Source organism: Neofelis nebulosa, chromosome X (assembly GCF_028018385.1).
Source record: "Neofelis nebulosa isolate mNeoNeb1 chromosome X, mNeoNeb1.pri, whole genome shotgun sequence".
Lineage (NCBI taxonomy): Eukaryota > Metazoa > Chordata > Mammalia > Carnivora > Felidae > Neofelis > Neofelis nebulosa.
In genome coordinates this window covers 127,105,276-127,117,799 of record NC_080800.1, presented here as the reverse complement: position 1 = coordinate 127,117,799, position 12,524 = coordinate 127,105,276, and the positions used below count along the sequence as shown (strand labels likewise).

The 12,524-nt window shown below is 55.7% G+C and overlaps 2 protein-coding genes across 2 annotated transcripts; both read left to right on the top strand.

The window, feature by feature from the left end:
* The first annotated feature begins 67 nt into the window (after positions 1-67).
* On the top strand, positions 68-2,753 carry UBL4A (ubiquitin like 4A). The gene is made up of 4 exons (XM_058713020.1): positions 68-223; positions 403-508; positions 702-916; positions 1,033-2,753. Exons 1-4 carry the CDS (start codon positions 176-178, stop codon positions 1,141-1,143), a joined length of 480 nt encoding a protein of 159 aa, XP_058569003.1. The 5' UTR covers positions 68-175; the 3' UTR covers positions 1,144-2,753.
* A 5,121-nt stretch (positions 2,754-7,874) lies between these two features.
* LAGE3 (L antigen family member 3) lies at positions 7,875-9,166 on the top strand. The gene is made up of 3 exons (XM_058713268.1): positions 7,875-8,208; positions 8,522-8,650; positions 8,834-9,166. Exons 1-3 carry the CDS (start codon positions 7,901-7,903, stop codon positions 8,946-8,948), a joined length of 552 nt encoding a protein of 183 aa, XP_058569251.1. The 5' UTR covers positions 7,875-7,900; the 3' UTR covers positions 8,949-9,166.
* The last annotated feature ends 3,358 nt before the right edge of the window (positions 9,167-12,524 follow it).

Genomic DNA, 12,524 nt, shown 5'->3' with positions numbered 1-12,524 from the left:
GGGGGCGGGGGGGGGGGGGGGGGGGCCGGGCCCCGGCGCGCGGGGCGGGGCCGGGGCGCGCCCCTCGCGCTGCTTCCGGCAGCGGCGGGCGGTTCCGGCGCGCGCCCGGGGCGGCGGCGCGCAGCGGGGGGCGGTGGGGCGCGCGCCGGCCGCAGTGGACGCCGCCGCGGCCGCCATGCAGCTGACGGTGAAAGCGCTCCAGGGCCGTGAGTGCAGCCTGCAGGTAGCGTCGCGGGTCCCCGCCGGCCGGCCGGCTCGCGCACTCACCACCCCCTGGGCGCGGGGTCGGGCCGAGGGCGGGGACGGGCTGGGGGTCGGGGGGGAGGGGGGGGGCGGCCGGGAGAGCCGCCGTCTGCGGGGGCCGCGGCCTCAACTCCTGCCTCCTGCCCTCGTCCCGGCCAGGTGTCGGAGGACGAGCCGGTGTCCACGCTGAAACATCTGGTCTCCGAGAAGCTGAACGTCCCGGTGCGCCAGCAGCGGCTGCTGTTCAAGGGCAAGGCCCTGGCAGGTACCCGGCAAGAGGAGACGCCCAGGGAGCCCCGCAGGAATTCAGGGGGCGGGGTGCCTAGGCCGAGCCCGAGGAGCAGTGTGATGGCTAGAGTGCTGGCCACTCTACCTTCGGGGAGGTGACTGAACCCTCCTCAGACAGATGCCGCAGAGCTGCGCTGCGCGTAACGTTTCCATCAATCTCTCTTTGGCAGATGGGAAAAGACTCTCCGATTACAGCGTTGGGCCCAATTCCAAGCTCAACCTAGTGGTCAAACCTCTGGAGAAGGTGTTACTGGAAGAAAGCGCTGCCCGGAGACTGGCCGAGGCCCCGCCGCCACCCCCACCGGCCTGGCAGCTGATCTCCAAAGTCTTGGCCCGCCACTTCAGCGCGGCAGATGCCAGCAGAGTCCTGGATCAACTACAGAGGGTGAGAACGTAGTCCAGGACATCCGCTCCCGGCCCAGCTGCTCCCGTCCCCTGACTCTGTCTTAGTGTACCCCCCCCCATTGGCACCCCCGAATCCTCCTGGCCTTCTCTCCTCAGGATTACGAGAGGTCCCTGAACCGCCTGACGCTGGATGACATCGAACGCTTGGCTAGCCGCTTTCTGCACCCCGAAGTAACTGAAGCCATGGAGAAGGGGTTCTCCAAATAAGATTCTCAGTGCGGGGAGGAGCCCAGCCAGGCTACAAGCTGCATGTAGCATTAAACGTGTTCTCCCGTCGCAATCTGGCTCATAATAATAGTAATACCTGGCAGTACCTGGGTGTCCACGCCTGGCTCTTGCCTGGGTTTGCTCCCACGCCTCACACAAAAGGTAAGACAACGAGGCTCCCAGCAGTGAAGTGAGGGAGCCAGCATCTGAGTCCAGCCGGATTCTAAAAATGCCTCCGAGTGCCCAGGAAAAACAGGGGCCGTTCGGAAGGGTTCCGACGGACGGCCTTTGGCAAATTTTGTTTAGCCCGCTGAGAACAAATCCTCTAGCGACTCCTCTTGATGCCTGAGAAGTGAAGCTGCTGGCACCTGCTGCCCAATCCTGTCACCTGACCTCTGACAGGTGCGGCATTGGCAGGAGGTCAAGTGACAGCCAGCCCCGGGCTGCCCTTCCGCTGCCACAGCCAGTGGGCGCTCGACAAGGAAAAGCGGGCTGGGGAGTCAGGGACCTGTGTGGTATGACCTCAGACGAGTCCCTGTGCCACGTGGGTCCCTAGGTGTTAACTCTGCCCAGTGAGGGCCAGTCTCGAAACCTCCATTTCCTTCATTCTTACCCAGTCTTGGGGTGAGGGGCCTGCACCACTCCGTCCACCCCACGCTCTGTAAGCAGGCCCCAAACGGAGCAACAGCCAAGCGTGGCCCAGAAATGCGACGGCCCGGCCCTTCGCGTCACAGCCCTTCGCTACTCCCTCTGCTTGTCTCCGCCTGGACATGGGCATTTCTCACCTCTTAGGGATGACAGGTGACTGACTCGAGGTCGCTCAGCCTTGGACAGGCCCCCACACCCTGCACTCACCCACGGTGTGGAAGTGGACCCCTTCCCCTGCCACACGTACAGGGGCTTTCACTTTGCACACCCCTCACTGCCTGAAGGGAAACCTCAGGGCGCTGGGAAGGGGGCAGAAGCGTGGGCTGGTGGCACTGAGCCTCCCACCTTGCCTGATGTGCGGGCACTAGAGGTCATCTAGTCACCAGCTCCTTGGAGGAGGACACCTAGGTCGGTCGAGGCTAGAAGGAAGCCACTCTCCTGCCTGGTCCTCATGGGGTGAACGCTGGGTCCCCAGGCTTTGAAGAGCAGGCAAGTCCCTGGCTCTGCCTGAGAGCTGGGAGTATAGCAGCTCGTGTGACTTACCAATGCTCCCGTCTTATTTTCAGTCAGGAAACGTTTGTTGAAATTTTGAATCCCATTAAAGGTGAACGTGAAACTGACTTGTATCCGAAAGGAACAATATTAGCCAGGCTGCTTTCGGTTTCCAATGATTGGTTTAACCATGAAAGAAATTGGTCTAAACGATAAAGGAAACAGTTTACAGAACTGAGAAGTCCCCGGGATATTGGCAGCAGATGAACAATTTCACCAAACGCCTAGTGTCTTCCCGCCTCCCCTCTGGCTCTCCACCCCAGGCTGCTGCCTCAGGATCGGAAGATGGCGGCCTGCGGTTTCCGCCAAATCTCTAGTTTGCACCCAGCCGGGAGCACCGCCTCGGCCTGCGGTGTAGCTTCCTTCTCTGACGCCCCCAGCCAATAAATGCTGTCTTTCATTGGTCAGAAGCACGTCCCGTTCTGATGATTTTGGCCGGGGGTGGGGTGGGTGGTGGGAGGCCAGCCCCCTGGGTACCCACAAGCTGTGGGAGGGAGCGGGGGATTCTCAACCAAAGCCAGGGCTGGATGGCGGCCTGGGGCAGCAACTGCCCACTGTAGGGGTGCGACACGGATGCGCGTTTCAGCCAGACCCTAGAGATGGTCGCTGAGTCCCTTGTGCCAGCGCCTCCTGGCTCAGGAACCACAAGAACCCTCTGGTGATTAGGAGCGGGCCAGTGGATAGTTGGACACGGGGGTTGGGAACTCAGCCGGGAGATCAGGATGGACATGGAGGCAGGAACGAGGTGTTCAGGATGCATGGTGGGAGCCTGATGGAAGAGCTGACTGGGACCCCAAGCCCTGTGCGGCCTCCTATAGTGACGTTCAGGAGTTAGGTGTGGACAGGATGTCCTAGAGTCTCTGAGGACAGATGAGGGGGCTTCCCAGAGAGTGTAGCCGGCGAAGAGGAGAGAGGGCTGGGCCTCGAAGCATTCCACCAACAGGAGATGCAGAAAAGGCCAAGGAACATCCCGACACTGAGCCACAGGGAAAGCTCAGGATGACGGGCCAACAATACCCTTCCAGAAAGGAGGAGGGGTTGTCCAATACTGCCAAGAGGCATTAGTAACAAGATGGTCGCTGGTGATGTTGGGAAGCAAGAAGCAGCTAGCTGCAGGCTGGCGAGGAGAGAGGGTGGTGCCAGTGACAGGGGATCCCGCATTCTGGAAGCTTGTCTGCAGAAGTAGGCGGTGATGGGCAGGCAAGGGAGGGAAGACGAGAGGGGTGGGTGCTGCAGGGCTGGGAGGATGCTGCAGGCCACGGCCTGCCTCAGTCAATGCCGACAGCACTCAGGCAGACTTTTAACAGGACGCAGGAGGCCGCCTTCGCCTCTCTAAACTCTCCGTTCTCCGTAGGCAATCAAGCAACAATAGTTTTGGAAGAGCCCAGGGCAGTTGTCTTGTAGAATGTCCCAGAGTCTGGATTTGCCTGATTCCCTCCGCGTTAGATTCAGCTCAACTGCTATGAGCAGTTGCTCTGCCCTTCCCCTCCCCCAGCAGCTTCAGGAGTCCCGGGTGGGGCTGCGCCGTCACCGTCACCAGGGAGGCTCATTCTGGTCACATGGTCAAGGTTGTGGCCGCCACACCTCTCCCTCACAAAGGTGCGTTTTCCTGTCGTAAAGCACCAGGAGTCTGCGGTAATAAACACCTCGGGCCCATGTGCCTGTGTTGTTCCCCAGCAATCTCTAACGGTTTTACCATACGATGCCGACCCTTGCGACCCTTGCCTGAACGAATTGTACCGACGGCTTCAAACTTGTGGTTTGCCAGGGCTCGTGTTCTACAGTGATTAGTTAGCAGCATTTCTCATGAAAGAGCTTTTCTTTCTCCGGCTCTTTTTTCTTGATTACCGTGGTGGATGCATTGGGCTTTTTTATCCAACAACTTAGAATCCAAAAGTTATGTTTTGGGGGGTAACTTTTATTGGGCTATAGCGTGCATGCCGTCACGTGCATTACTCATCAGTGTACTGCTCAATGGATTTTTAAAGTAAATAACGCCCATGTATCCATCCCCTCCGGATCAAACCACAGAACACTGCCAACACTCCAGCACCTTCCCTGGCGCCGCCTTCCCAGTCATACTCCTCGCCAAAAGGTCTAACATCCTTTCGAATGATCAAACTGTTCTAGCCGTGGTTCTTTCTGGTGGGCCCCTGTGTCCCTCTGACATGCCTCCTCCTTTTGTATTTCAAGCACTTCCTTACTTTTTGGCACTACGAAGCGCTCCAGGCTCATCATGTATTTTTTTTCCTGCCCCAGCTCTGGAATCACCCATCACTCCAGGAAGCTCTGGTTCCTTTTAGTGGAGAATGACATGGAGAAAGCAAGGCTTGGGTGTAGGGTGTGTTCATTGCTACTGGAGGGTCATCGCTTCTAAACCCTTTCACCGGACAAAACGAGGAAATATGTATGTTTAAGCTCATACTGCAATCCAGCATCACAGTCCTTTCTCACCGTTCGTCATTCCACAGAGAGAATTCTGGTTGCTGACAACAGCGATGTATTTACTCATTTGCTGCACTGGGCAGTCTACCTTAAAGGACACCCCAAATGGCCTCACTGCAACCTCATGACTACCATTGCTGACGGCAAAAATACTAAGAGTAAGGTCAATTCTTGTGTCCTTAGAATATAATGCCCTGAAGGGATATACAAGCAGAAAGCGGAGTTAAAATCACCTGAATTTTCTCTGGGTGGTTTTATCATTTGGATGTGTAGTTAGGCTCATGTGTTTGTTTTCATTTGTTTTTGTTTCTATTCAACTTTTGCATTTCGGTTGTTTTTAGCTCTTTCAAATGTACTTTCGAACATGTAAGCTATTTATGTGGTTCAAAGTCAAAACTGTACAAAATGGTACGATCCAAGAAATCCCATGCCCATTTTGACCCCTACAGGGGACTATTTTCATTAGTTTCAGGTTTCTCCTTCCTGTTTTTTTTTCTAATAAACATGTGTGTCTGTGAGAGACAGAGACACAGAGACAGAGAGAGAGTGTGTGTCCTTTGCATTCTTTTTTTTTTTTTTTTTTACACAATATATCCCGGAAATCATTTCATTTTTCATTATGGATTCTTTTTTTTTTTTTTAACTGCTGTCTGGGGTGATTGTATGAATGCACCATAGTTGATTTCACTAGCTTCCTGCTGATGGACTTGTACCTTGTGCCCCATAGTTTCCTATGACCACTTATGTTACAAGGAGTCACTTTGTGCATACACTGTTACATATCTGTGAAGTAACTGCCTATATGAGAGATTGCAGGGTCCACACAGCCATGACTCTTGTACTTAATACTCTCATTCAACAAGCAACAAACCACCTACTGAAGAAACTGTACTGAACAACAACAAAAAGGTACCAGAGACGATATATGACCAATATAGAAGAAAACAAAACCAGATTATCATTTCAGATTATGAAAAATTCTATGCAGCAGACTAAAATGGGCAAATGTGATGAATAATGCCTGGGGGTAGGATGTTAGACTGGTGACCCAGCAGGCCTTTCAAACGTGACACTGGAGCCAAGATCTTAAAGACAAGGAGGAGCCAGCTATGGGAAAGTTTGTGGAGTCTTCCAAATAGAAGAATAAATTCAAAGTGGTAGGGCAGGCCACCCTTGGTCAGGAGCAAAGGGCCCCCCAGGCTGCAGAGAATGAGGCAGCGGACAGGTGACAGTACACGATGGATGAGCGGGAAGCCAGGTGACACAGTTTTATCAACTACATCAAGGAGTTTGGATATGATTCCAAGGGCAGTGGGAGATCATTTTAGGATTTTAAATAGGTAAGTGATGTTATGTGATTTATATTAAAAATTAAGACAGGTGCCTGGGTGGCTCAGTTGGTTAACCATCTGACATCAGCTCAGGTCATGATCTTGTGGGTCGTGAGTTTGAGCCCTGCGTCGGGGTCTGTGCTGACAGCTCGGAGCCTGGAGCCTGCTACGGATTCTGTGTCTCCCTCTCTCTCTCTGCGCCTCCCCCGCTCATGCTCTGTCTCTGTCTCTCAAAAATAAATGTTTAAAAAAAAATTTTTTTAACTCTTTTTGATCGTAGGGGTGTCTGGCTGCCTGGTTCGTTGGGTAGAGCATGCGCCTCTTGGCCTGGGTGTGTGTGGGAGGGGGGTCGTGAGTTCGAGCTTCATGTGGGGCACAGAGATCACTTACAAAATAAAATAAAAAAATTAAAAACACTAAAGGTCATGTAAAGTCACTGTGAACCTTTTGGGAGAGAAATACACAAAAAAGAAGTTAGGACCACCCTCAATCCCACCACACAGAGATACAAAGTATTTACACTTCAGGCAACCGTTGCCGGATTTCCGTGCACATATACAGTAGCTTCCTAAGTTGGGATTTTAGTGATTTCCGTTTTGCATCGTGGTTTTTCCTATGCGACCGCATCCCTGTTCTCCATGGCCACTAACTACTTTAGCTCCAGTCGCCATCCCTTCCCTCCTTGCCTCCTACTGGCAGGCTTGCCCCCTGGCGGGAGCCCCTTCGTGACCTTCCCAGACCGCCGCCGATCTGATCCGCACCTGTGCTCAGTCGCCCCCTCCAAAGGCCACTTTGGTGTGTCCAACTGTACCGGGGAAGGGGACGGGGTGCGGGGCCGTGTCCATCTGGGCTGTGGCCCATCTCCCTCCACGAGGACTGGAGGTCCTGCTGCGAGGTCGTGGAGCCCCACGTGCTGGGGACACTGAGCCCAAGGAAGAGACAGGGCCCTCTGGACAACAGGCCGTGGTGTCTGGCGGCCTGCCACGAGGTCTGGGGAGGGGCTAGGGGTGTGGGGAGGGGGTGGAGCTGAGGTAGGACTGGTTTGCGTGGGTGCAGTGGGGTCACACGACACAGCGCGTGGCGACTATTGGTGAGGGAGCAGCTGCTGGCTAGGCTGCCAACGGCTGGGTCTCCAGGAGCCCAGGGCAGAGCTGGCTGCGGGGCAGGGGACGCGGGGACGGAGCTGGCTGTGGGGCAAGGGGCGCAGGAAGCAGTTCTGGGCCCAGGAGGAGCACAGGGGGGTCCGTTTGCGCAGGTGCTCCTGGGAGCCCGGTTGCTTTGGACGCTTGGGGGCGGAGCCTTAGGAGGGAGCCCTCATTGGCTAGGAGGACAAGGGTGGGGGGGGGTAGTCTCTAGGGGCTCCTGGCCGAGCTGGCTGGGCGGGAACCAGTCAGGCGCCCAAGGGAATGACCGGGGGGTGGGGAAATGTTGGCCTTGGCGCTCCCGGGAGGCCGGGGTGACTTGCGTGGGCTTTATGAGGAAGCGCTCATAGTCTAGGTAGCCAGGGGGTCTCCCAGGGCCCAAGGGCGGAAAGGCCGGCTGGGCGGGGACCGGCCGCAGACTGGCGGCCTCACTAGGAACCCTAGGAGCCTGTTGGCGCAGGCGCCTGGGGGTGGCATCGAGCTGTGATAGGCGGGGCTTCCGCAGCCAGGGTCCGAGAGAGCCTGGGACAGCGTCGCTTTGGCGGGAACCGGCCACGCGCCCGGCAGCCTCCCGACGGCCCGTTTGCGCGTGCGCGGGGAGGGCGAGGTCGGCGCGCGGGGCGGAGCTTCGGGAAGGAGATGCAGCCCCTCAGCCGCCCGCCGACTGGGCGAGCGGCCGGGCCTGTGCTCGAAGGGCGGGGTCAGAGGCGGAGCGCGGCGACCATGCAGGCGGCAGCCGCAGACACAGGCGGCCCGGCGGGCGGCGCCGACAACAGCCGGGAGGGCCAGGGCCAGGGCCAGGGCGGCTGTGGCGGCCTTTGCAGCGCAGGCACGGAGGCCGCGGTCGCCGGCGCAGCTCCGCGTGTCCCGCGACCACAGCACGCCCCGGGGCCAGGCGGAGATGCCCTCTCCGCGGCCGGAAGGCCGGAAACCCGAACACACATATTGTATCCTAGCCGAGGGGACGGCGGGGCATGGGCAGGGAGCGGAAAGGGAGAGGAGCCGCGGTAACCTGCGGGGCGTGGGGCAAAGATCTGAGAGCAGGATGGTCCAGGGGTGGCTGGAGAGAGGTGGGGGAGGAGGAAGGAAGGAGAGCAGGGGGGAAACGGGTTCCTGGGGGCGGTGGGAGGACCTGGGCCGCGGAACGGGGTGGCCGCGAGCGATTAGGGCCGGGAGTGGGTGGCCTCGTCAGGGTGGCCTGAGAAGGGGGCTCAGGCCCTAAGTGAGTAGTGGTGGTACCTTAACCGAATCTGCACCCAGCGCCCTCGGCGTGCCTTTCCCGTCCCACTTGGAGGCGGAGATCGCCTGTGCGTCCTTGGCCCCAGATCGCGAACCGCACGGAGGCATTGTGGAGAAGCAGCTCACCGTAACTGACAGCGTCCTGGCCGTGTAAGTTCTGGAAGGGCCGGGGGGGGGGGGGTGGGATGCTCTGCTGGAGCCGTGAGCACTAGGTGCGGGGAGGGGGGTGCTCCTGGGGGGAGAAGGGTGCGAGGGATGGGTGCCTGGGGGGGGGGGCGGAGCGAGGAAGGGGAGGAGCCACCACCTCCAACTTGATTGCCTTTTCTCTCTCAGCCGCTGGAGAGCTGAAAACTCTCGCCTCCTCCGAATTTCCATCATCAACTTTCTTGACCAGCTTTCCCTGGTGATTCGGACCATGCAGCGCTTCGGGCCCCCCGTTTCCCGCTAAGCCTGCGCTGGAGAAAGGGGGCTAAGGTCTAGCCTCGTGTCCCCCGTCTGGGCGGTCCGTCCTTCCTAGGGCAGTGATTCCTGCACTAGCTGCCACCTGAGGTTGGGGGCCTGCCTGGTCTTCCGAGGGCAATGAGGGCCCTTGGGCCCTCATGGTCCCCTTGTTTTGTTTGCCATTTAAATGTTTGCTACTGCAGAAAATAAAACTGAGCTTTGCTATTCCGTGTTCCTTCTCAGTTGTAGCACCCCCGGATAGTCTTCCCTTTGTCCTCAGGTGGGGGGCGGGTCGGCTTCTGGGATGTCGACGTGCAAGTCGCAGAAGGTGATAGAAGGTAGTGTGGGAACTGGCAGAACCCACGTGCGTCCTGTCCTTCGGTATCAAGGACTTTCAACATGTGGGAATATGCCCATCGTTTGCACATTTCGCATTACTCCTGATACCTTTCATCTAATGTGAACTTTTTATCCAAACTCTTCAAAAATATTGAATGAGTCCAGGAAAGATGCATTAAAGGCACCTGGCAGGCTCAGTCGGTTGAGTGTCTGACTTTGGCTCAGGTCGTGATCTCGGAGTTGGTGAGTTCCAGCCCCGTGTCAGGCTCTGTACTGACAGCTGAGGGCCTGGAGCCTGCTTTGGATTCTATGTCTCCCTCTTTCCCCCACCCCTCCCGTGCTCAGTCTCTGTCTCTCAAAAATTAATAAATTTTTTTTATAAAAAGAAAAGATGCATTATAATATTCTAATGTAACTACTGAACGTTTAAATTGCTTTCACCTTTTTGCCCTATTCTAGGTAATGACTCAGTGGAACTCTTGCATATGACCTTGCACAAATGATTGCTTCCTTCCACTAGGTTAAAAGAGGTACAATTAGTGGGTAAATATTTAGTATATTTTTTAAAGCTCTGTCAAGACTGCAAAATTAGTCTCCAGAAAACGTACCTACCACTCTGCCAGAATGCTGGTTTTGCTACACCTTGTCACTGCTGGCTCTGGCAAAATTTGAAAACAAAATTCATTTGGGGGTGCCTCTGGCTCACTTGGTTGACTGTCCTACTCTTGATTTCAGCTCAGGTCATGATCTCAGTTTGTGAGATGACAGTGGGGAGCCTGCTTGGGATTCTCTCTCTGCCCGCCCCTGTTCATGTGCACACTCACGCTCTCAAGAAAATAAACATTTAAAAATAATAATTTGGGGCACCTGGGCGGCTTACTCAGTTAAGTGTCCAACTCGATTTGGGCTCAGGTCATGACCTCATGGTTTGTGAGATCAAGACTGAGCCCCGTGTCTCCCTCTCTCTGCTCCTTCCCCACTCACAATCTTTCTTTCAAAATTAAAAAAAAAAAACATTTAAAAAAATCCTTAAAAAATAATTTAAAAATTAGTTTGCACGAGAAGAGCAAACAACCCAGAAACACTAGAATCAGAGCGTTGAGGCTGACTGGCCTTAGCTCAGTGAGGAAAAGTGCTGGACAACTGTCAGCCTTTTGGTGGAAGGAGTGCACTCCCCGTGACACACAAGGTCTCCTGCAGACTTGTCAAACCCAGCAACTCTGGCAGCTCTTTGGTGGACAGACGCCATGGGATTTTCTCCATAGGTGATCGTGTTTTCTCAGGATAAAGCCAGTTCTATTTCCTCCTTTCTGACCTGGGTACCTTATAGCGGAGAATTTGTGTGGGTTGGGTTTCCCCGCTTCTCTGTGTGCCCGTTAACTGTAGACCGGATGCCGGACATGATTCTCCTCAGGTGCTGGAGGTCTTTCAATTCCTAGAAATATTTGTGAGCTTTGTTCCGCGATGCCGTTACTTACCTGGAGCAGTTGGACCCTCTTGAGTCTTCAAAGACTTGCCCTATGGGACCAGAACAGCTCGGGGCAGGCGTCATTTTCCACTCCCACACTTCCCCAGTTGTGAAGTTTGCCCTCCTAGCCGGTGGGGACAGCTGTCGGTCGTTGTCCCACTTGAGTGCCCAACAAAGTTACTTTCGTTCTGTCAAATGGTCCTCAGCGGGCCTCCAGTGGTCTCCCCACGCGCTTGCGCTGATCAGCCGTGCGCTGCTGCCTCCTGCAGGGTCCTCGCCCAGGCTCCCCCCACCCTGCTCCTTGGGGCCCTCTGCCCCACCAGTTCCGTTGAGCCTCAGCACGAAACTCCCAATGCGGTCAGCCAGGACAATTACAAGGCCTATCTCTGACTTCTCATCTCCCAGAGATCGCCGTTCTTCATCGCCTGATACCTGGTTTCCTTACAGCTTGGGTCTCATCTATTCTGTCTGGTTTGGGGGGCTCTTTCAAGTAAGTGGCAGTGTAAATCGGCCCCTGCTACTCCACATGCACGAAGAGTCTATGACTGCTGGACGTGGGGCGTGCTGTTGCGTGCTGCAGGGGAGACACGCCGTCACGGGGACAGTGGTGGTGGTTGTGATGATGACACTCTCACCTGACAGCAGACAGCAGCTGTAGTGGCTACAGCAAGGGTCTCTTTCTCTTCCTTTTGAAAAATCATTTTGAAGACCTTTCTTCTTGATGGTTGAGGATCTGGCTGTTTTATACCACTCTCCATTCTGCTAGCCTCTTCGTTCTCCCAAAATGGTTCTTGGGGAACCATTCACTTGGGGTTTCTTTACCTCCTAGGTTAAAAATTGCCTTGTTTAGGGGCACCTGAGTGTCTCAGTATGTTAAGTGTCTTTGACTCAGGTCATGATCTCATGGCTAAAGACCCGGGTCGGGCTCTGTGCTGACAGCTGAGCCTGGAGCCCGCTTCGGATTCTGTGTCTCCCTCTCTCTCTGCCCCTCCCCACTCGCACCTGTGCTCTCTCTCTCCCTCAAAAATAAACATTAAAAAAATTATTTTAATTGCCTTCAGTCTTTCATTGCCTTTCTGTAATCTCACAATGGTAATTTTTTAAAACCATCTTCCTCGGCCTCCCCTCTCCCTCCCTGCCTGCTTCCTCCAGGCCACGTGCCCGCACAGCTGTCAGCCCGGCACCTCCCTTGGTCTGGGCTTCAATCCTTATCCTGGATCAAGCAGCTTTCTCTTGACTGTTTACCTTGCCTTTTTGTTTACTTGTTTGTGTTTGAAGTGAGGTCTAAGTTCCATCCTCTCAGCCTTCCCCTTTGTGAGTGTACAGGCCTAGGAGTTTGGGCAAATGCATAGTTTTGGAACCACCACCACAGTCACGGTGCCTGCTGCGCTGGGAAGGGGACGAGGGCAGGCAGAAGTGGGGAGACTGGCATGCAGGCGAGAGACCCCCAGGCTGCGGCCAGTGGAGGTGGGGAGAAGGGAACGGGTTCCGATTGGATCTTGACGGGAGAGCCACCGGGGTTTGCTGACACGGATCGGACGTGGCCCTGGACCTCCTCAGATGCGTGGGACCCCTGCAACGGGTCACCCTTCCTCCCACAAAGGGAGCCCAGCTCCTCCAGAGTCCAACAGCCTCCCCACCTGCTTCCCTGCTCGCCGACCACCCACCTGCCACACACTGCCACCGTTTTCCCGACGTTTAATTCAAAAACAAGGTTCCAGGAACAACGACAAAGAAGCTCATGCCAAAACAGAGGAGACAACTGGGTTTCCGGGA

Excerpts from the sequence above, each read along its gene's own strand:
- LAGE3 (XM_058713268.1), top strand. The coding sequence starts at position 7,901 with ATGCAGCCCCTCAGCCGCCCGCCGACTGGGCGAGCGGCCGGGCCTGTG. Across the intron at positions 8,209-8,521 it reads GAAACCCGAACACACATATT|CGCCCTCGGCGTGCCTTTCC; the intron begins GTATCCTAGCCG and ends ATCTGCACCCAG. Across the intron at positions 8,651-8,833 it reads ACTGACAGCGTCCTGGCCGT|CCGCTGGAGAGCTGAAAACT; the intron begins GTAAGTTCTGGA and ends TTTCTCTCTCAG.
- UBL4A (XM_058713020.1), top strand. The coding sequence starts at position 176 with ATGCAGCTGACGGTGAAAGCGCTCCAGGGCCGTGAGTGCAGCCTGCAG. Across the intron at positions 224-402 it reads GCCGTGAGTGCAGCCTGCAG|GTGTCGGAGGACGAGCCGGT; the intron begins GTAGCGTCGCGG and ends CGTCCCGGCCAG. Across the intron at positions 509-701 it reads CAAGGGCAAGGCCCTGGCAG|ATGGGAAAAGACTCTCCGAT; the intron begins GTACCCGGCAAG and ends TCTCTTTGGCAG.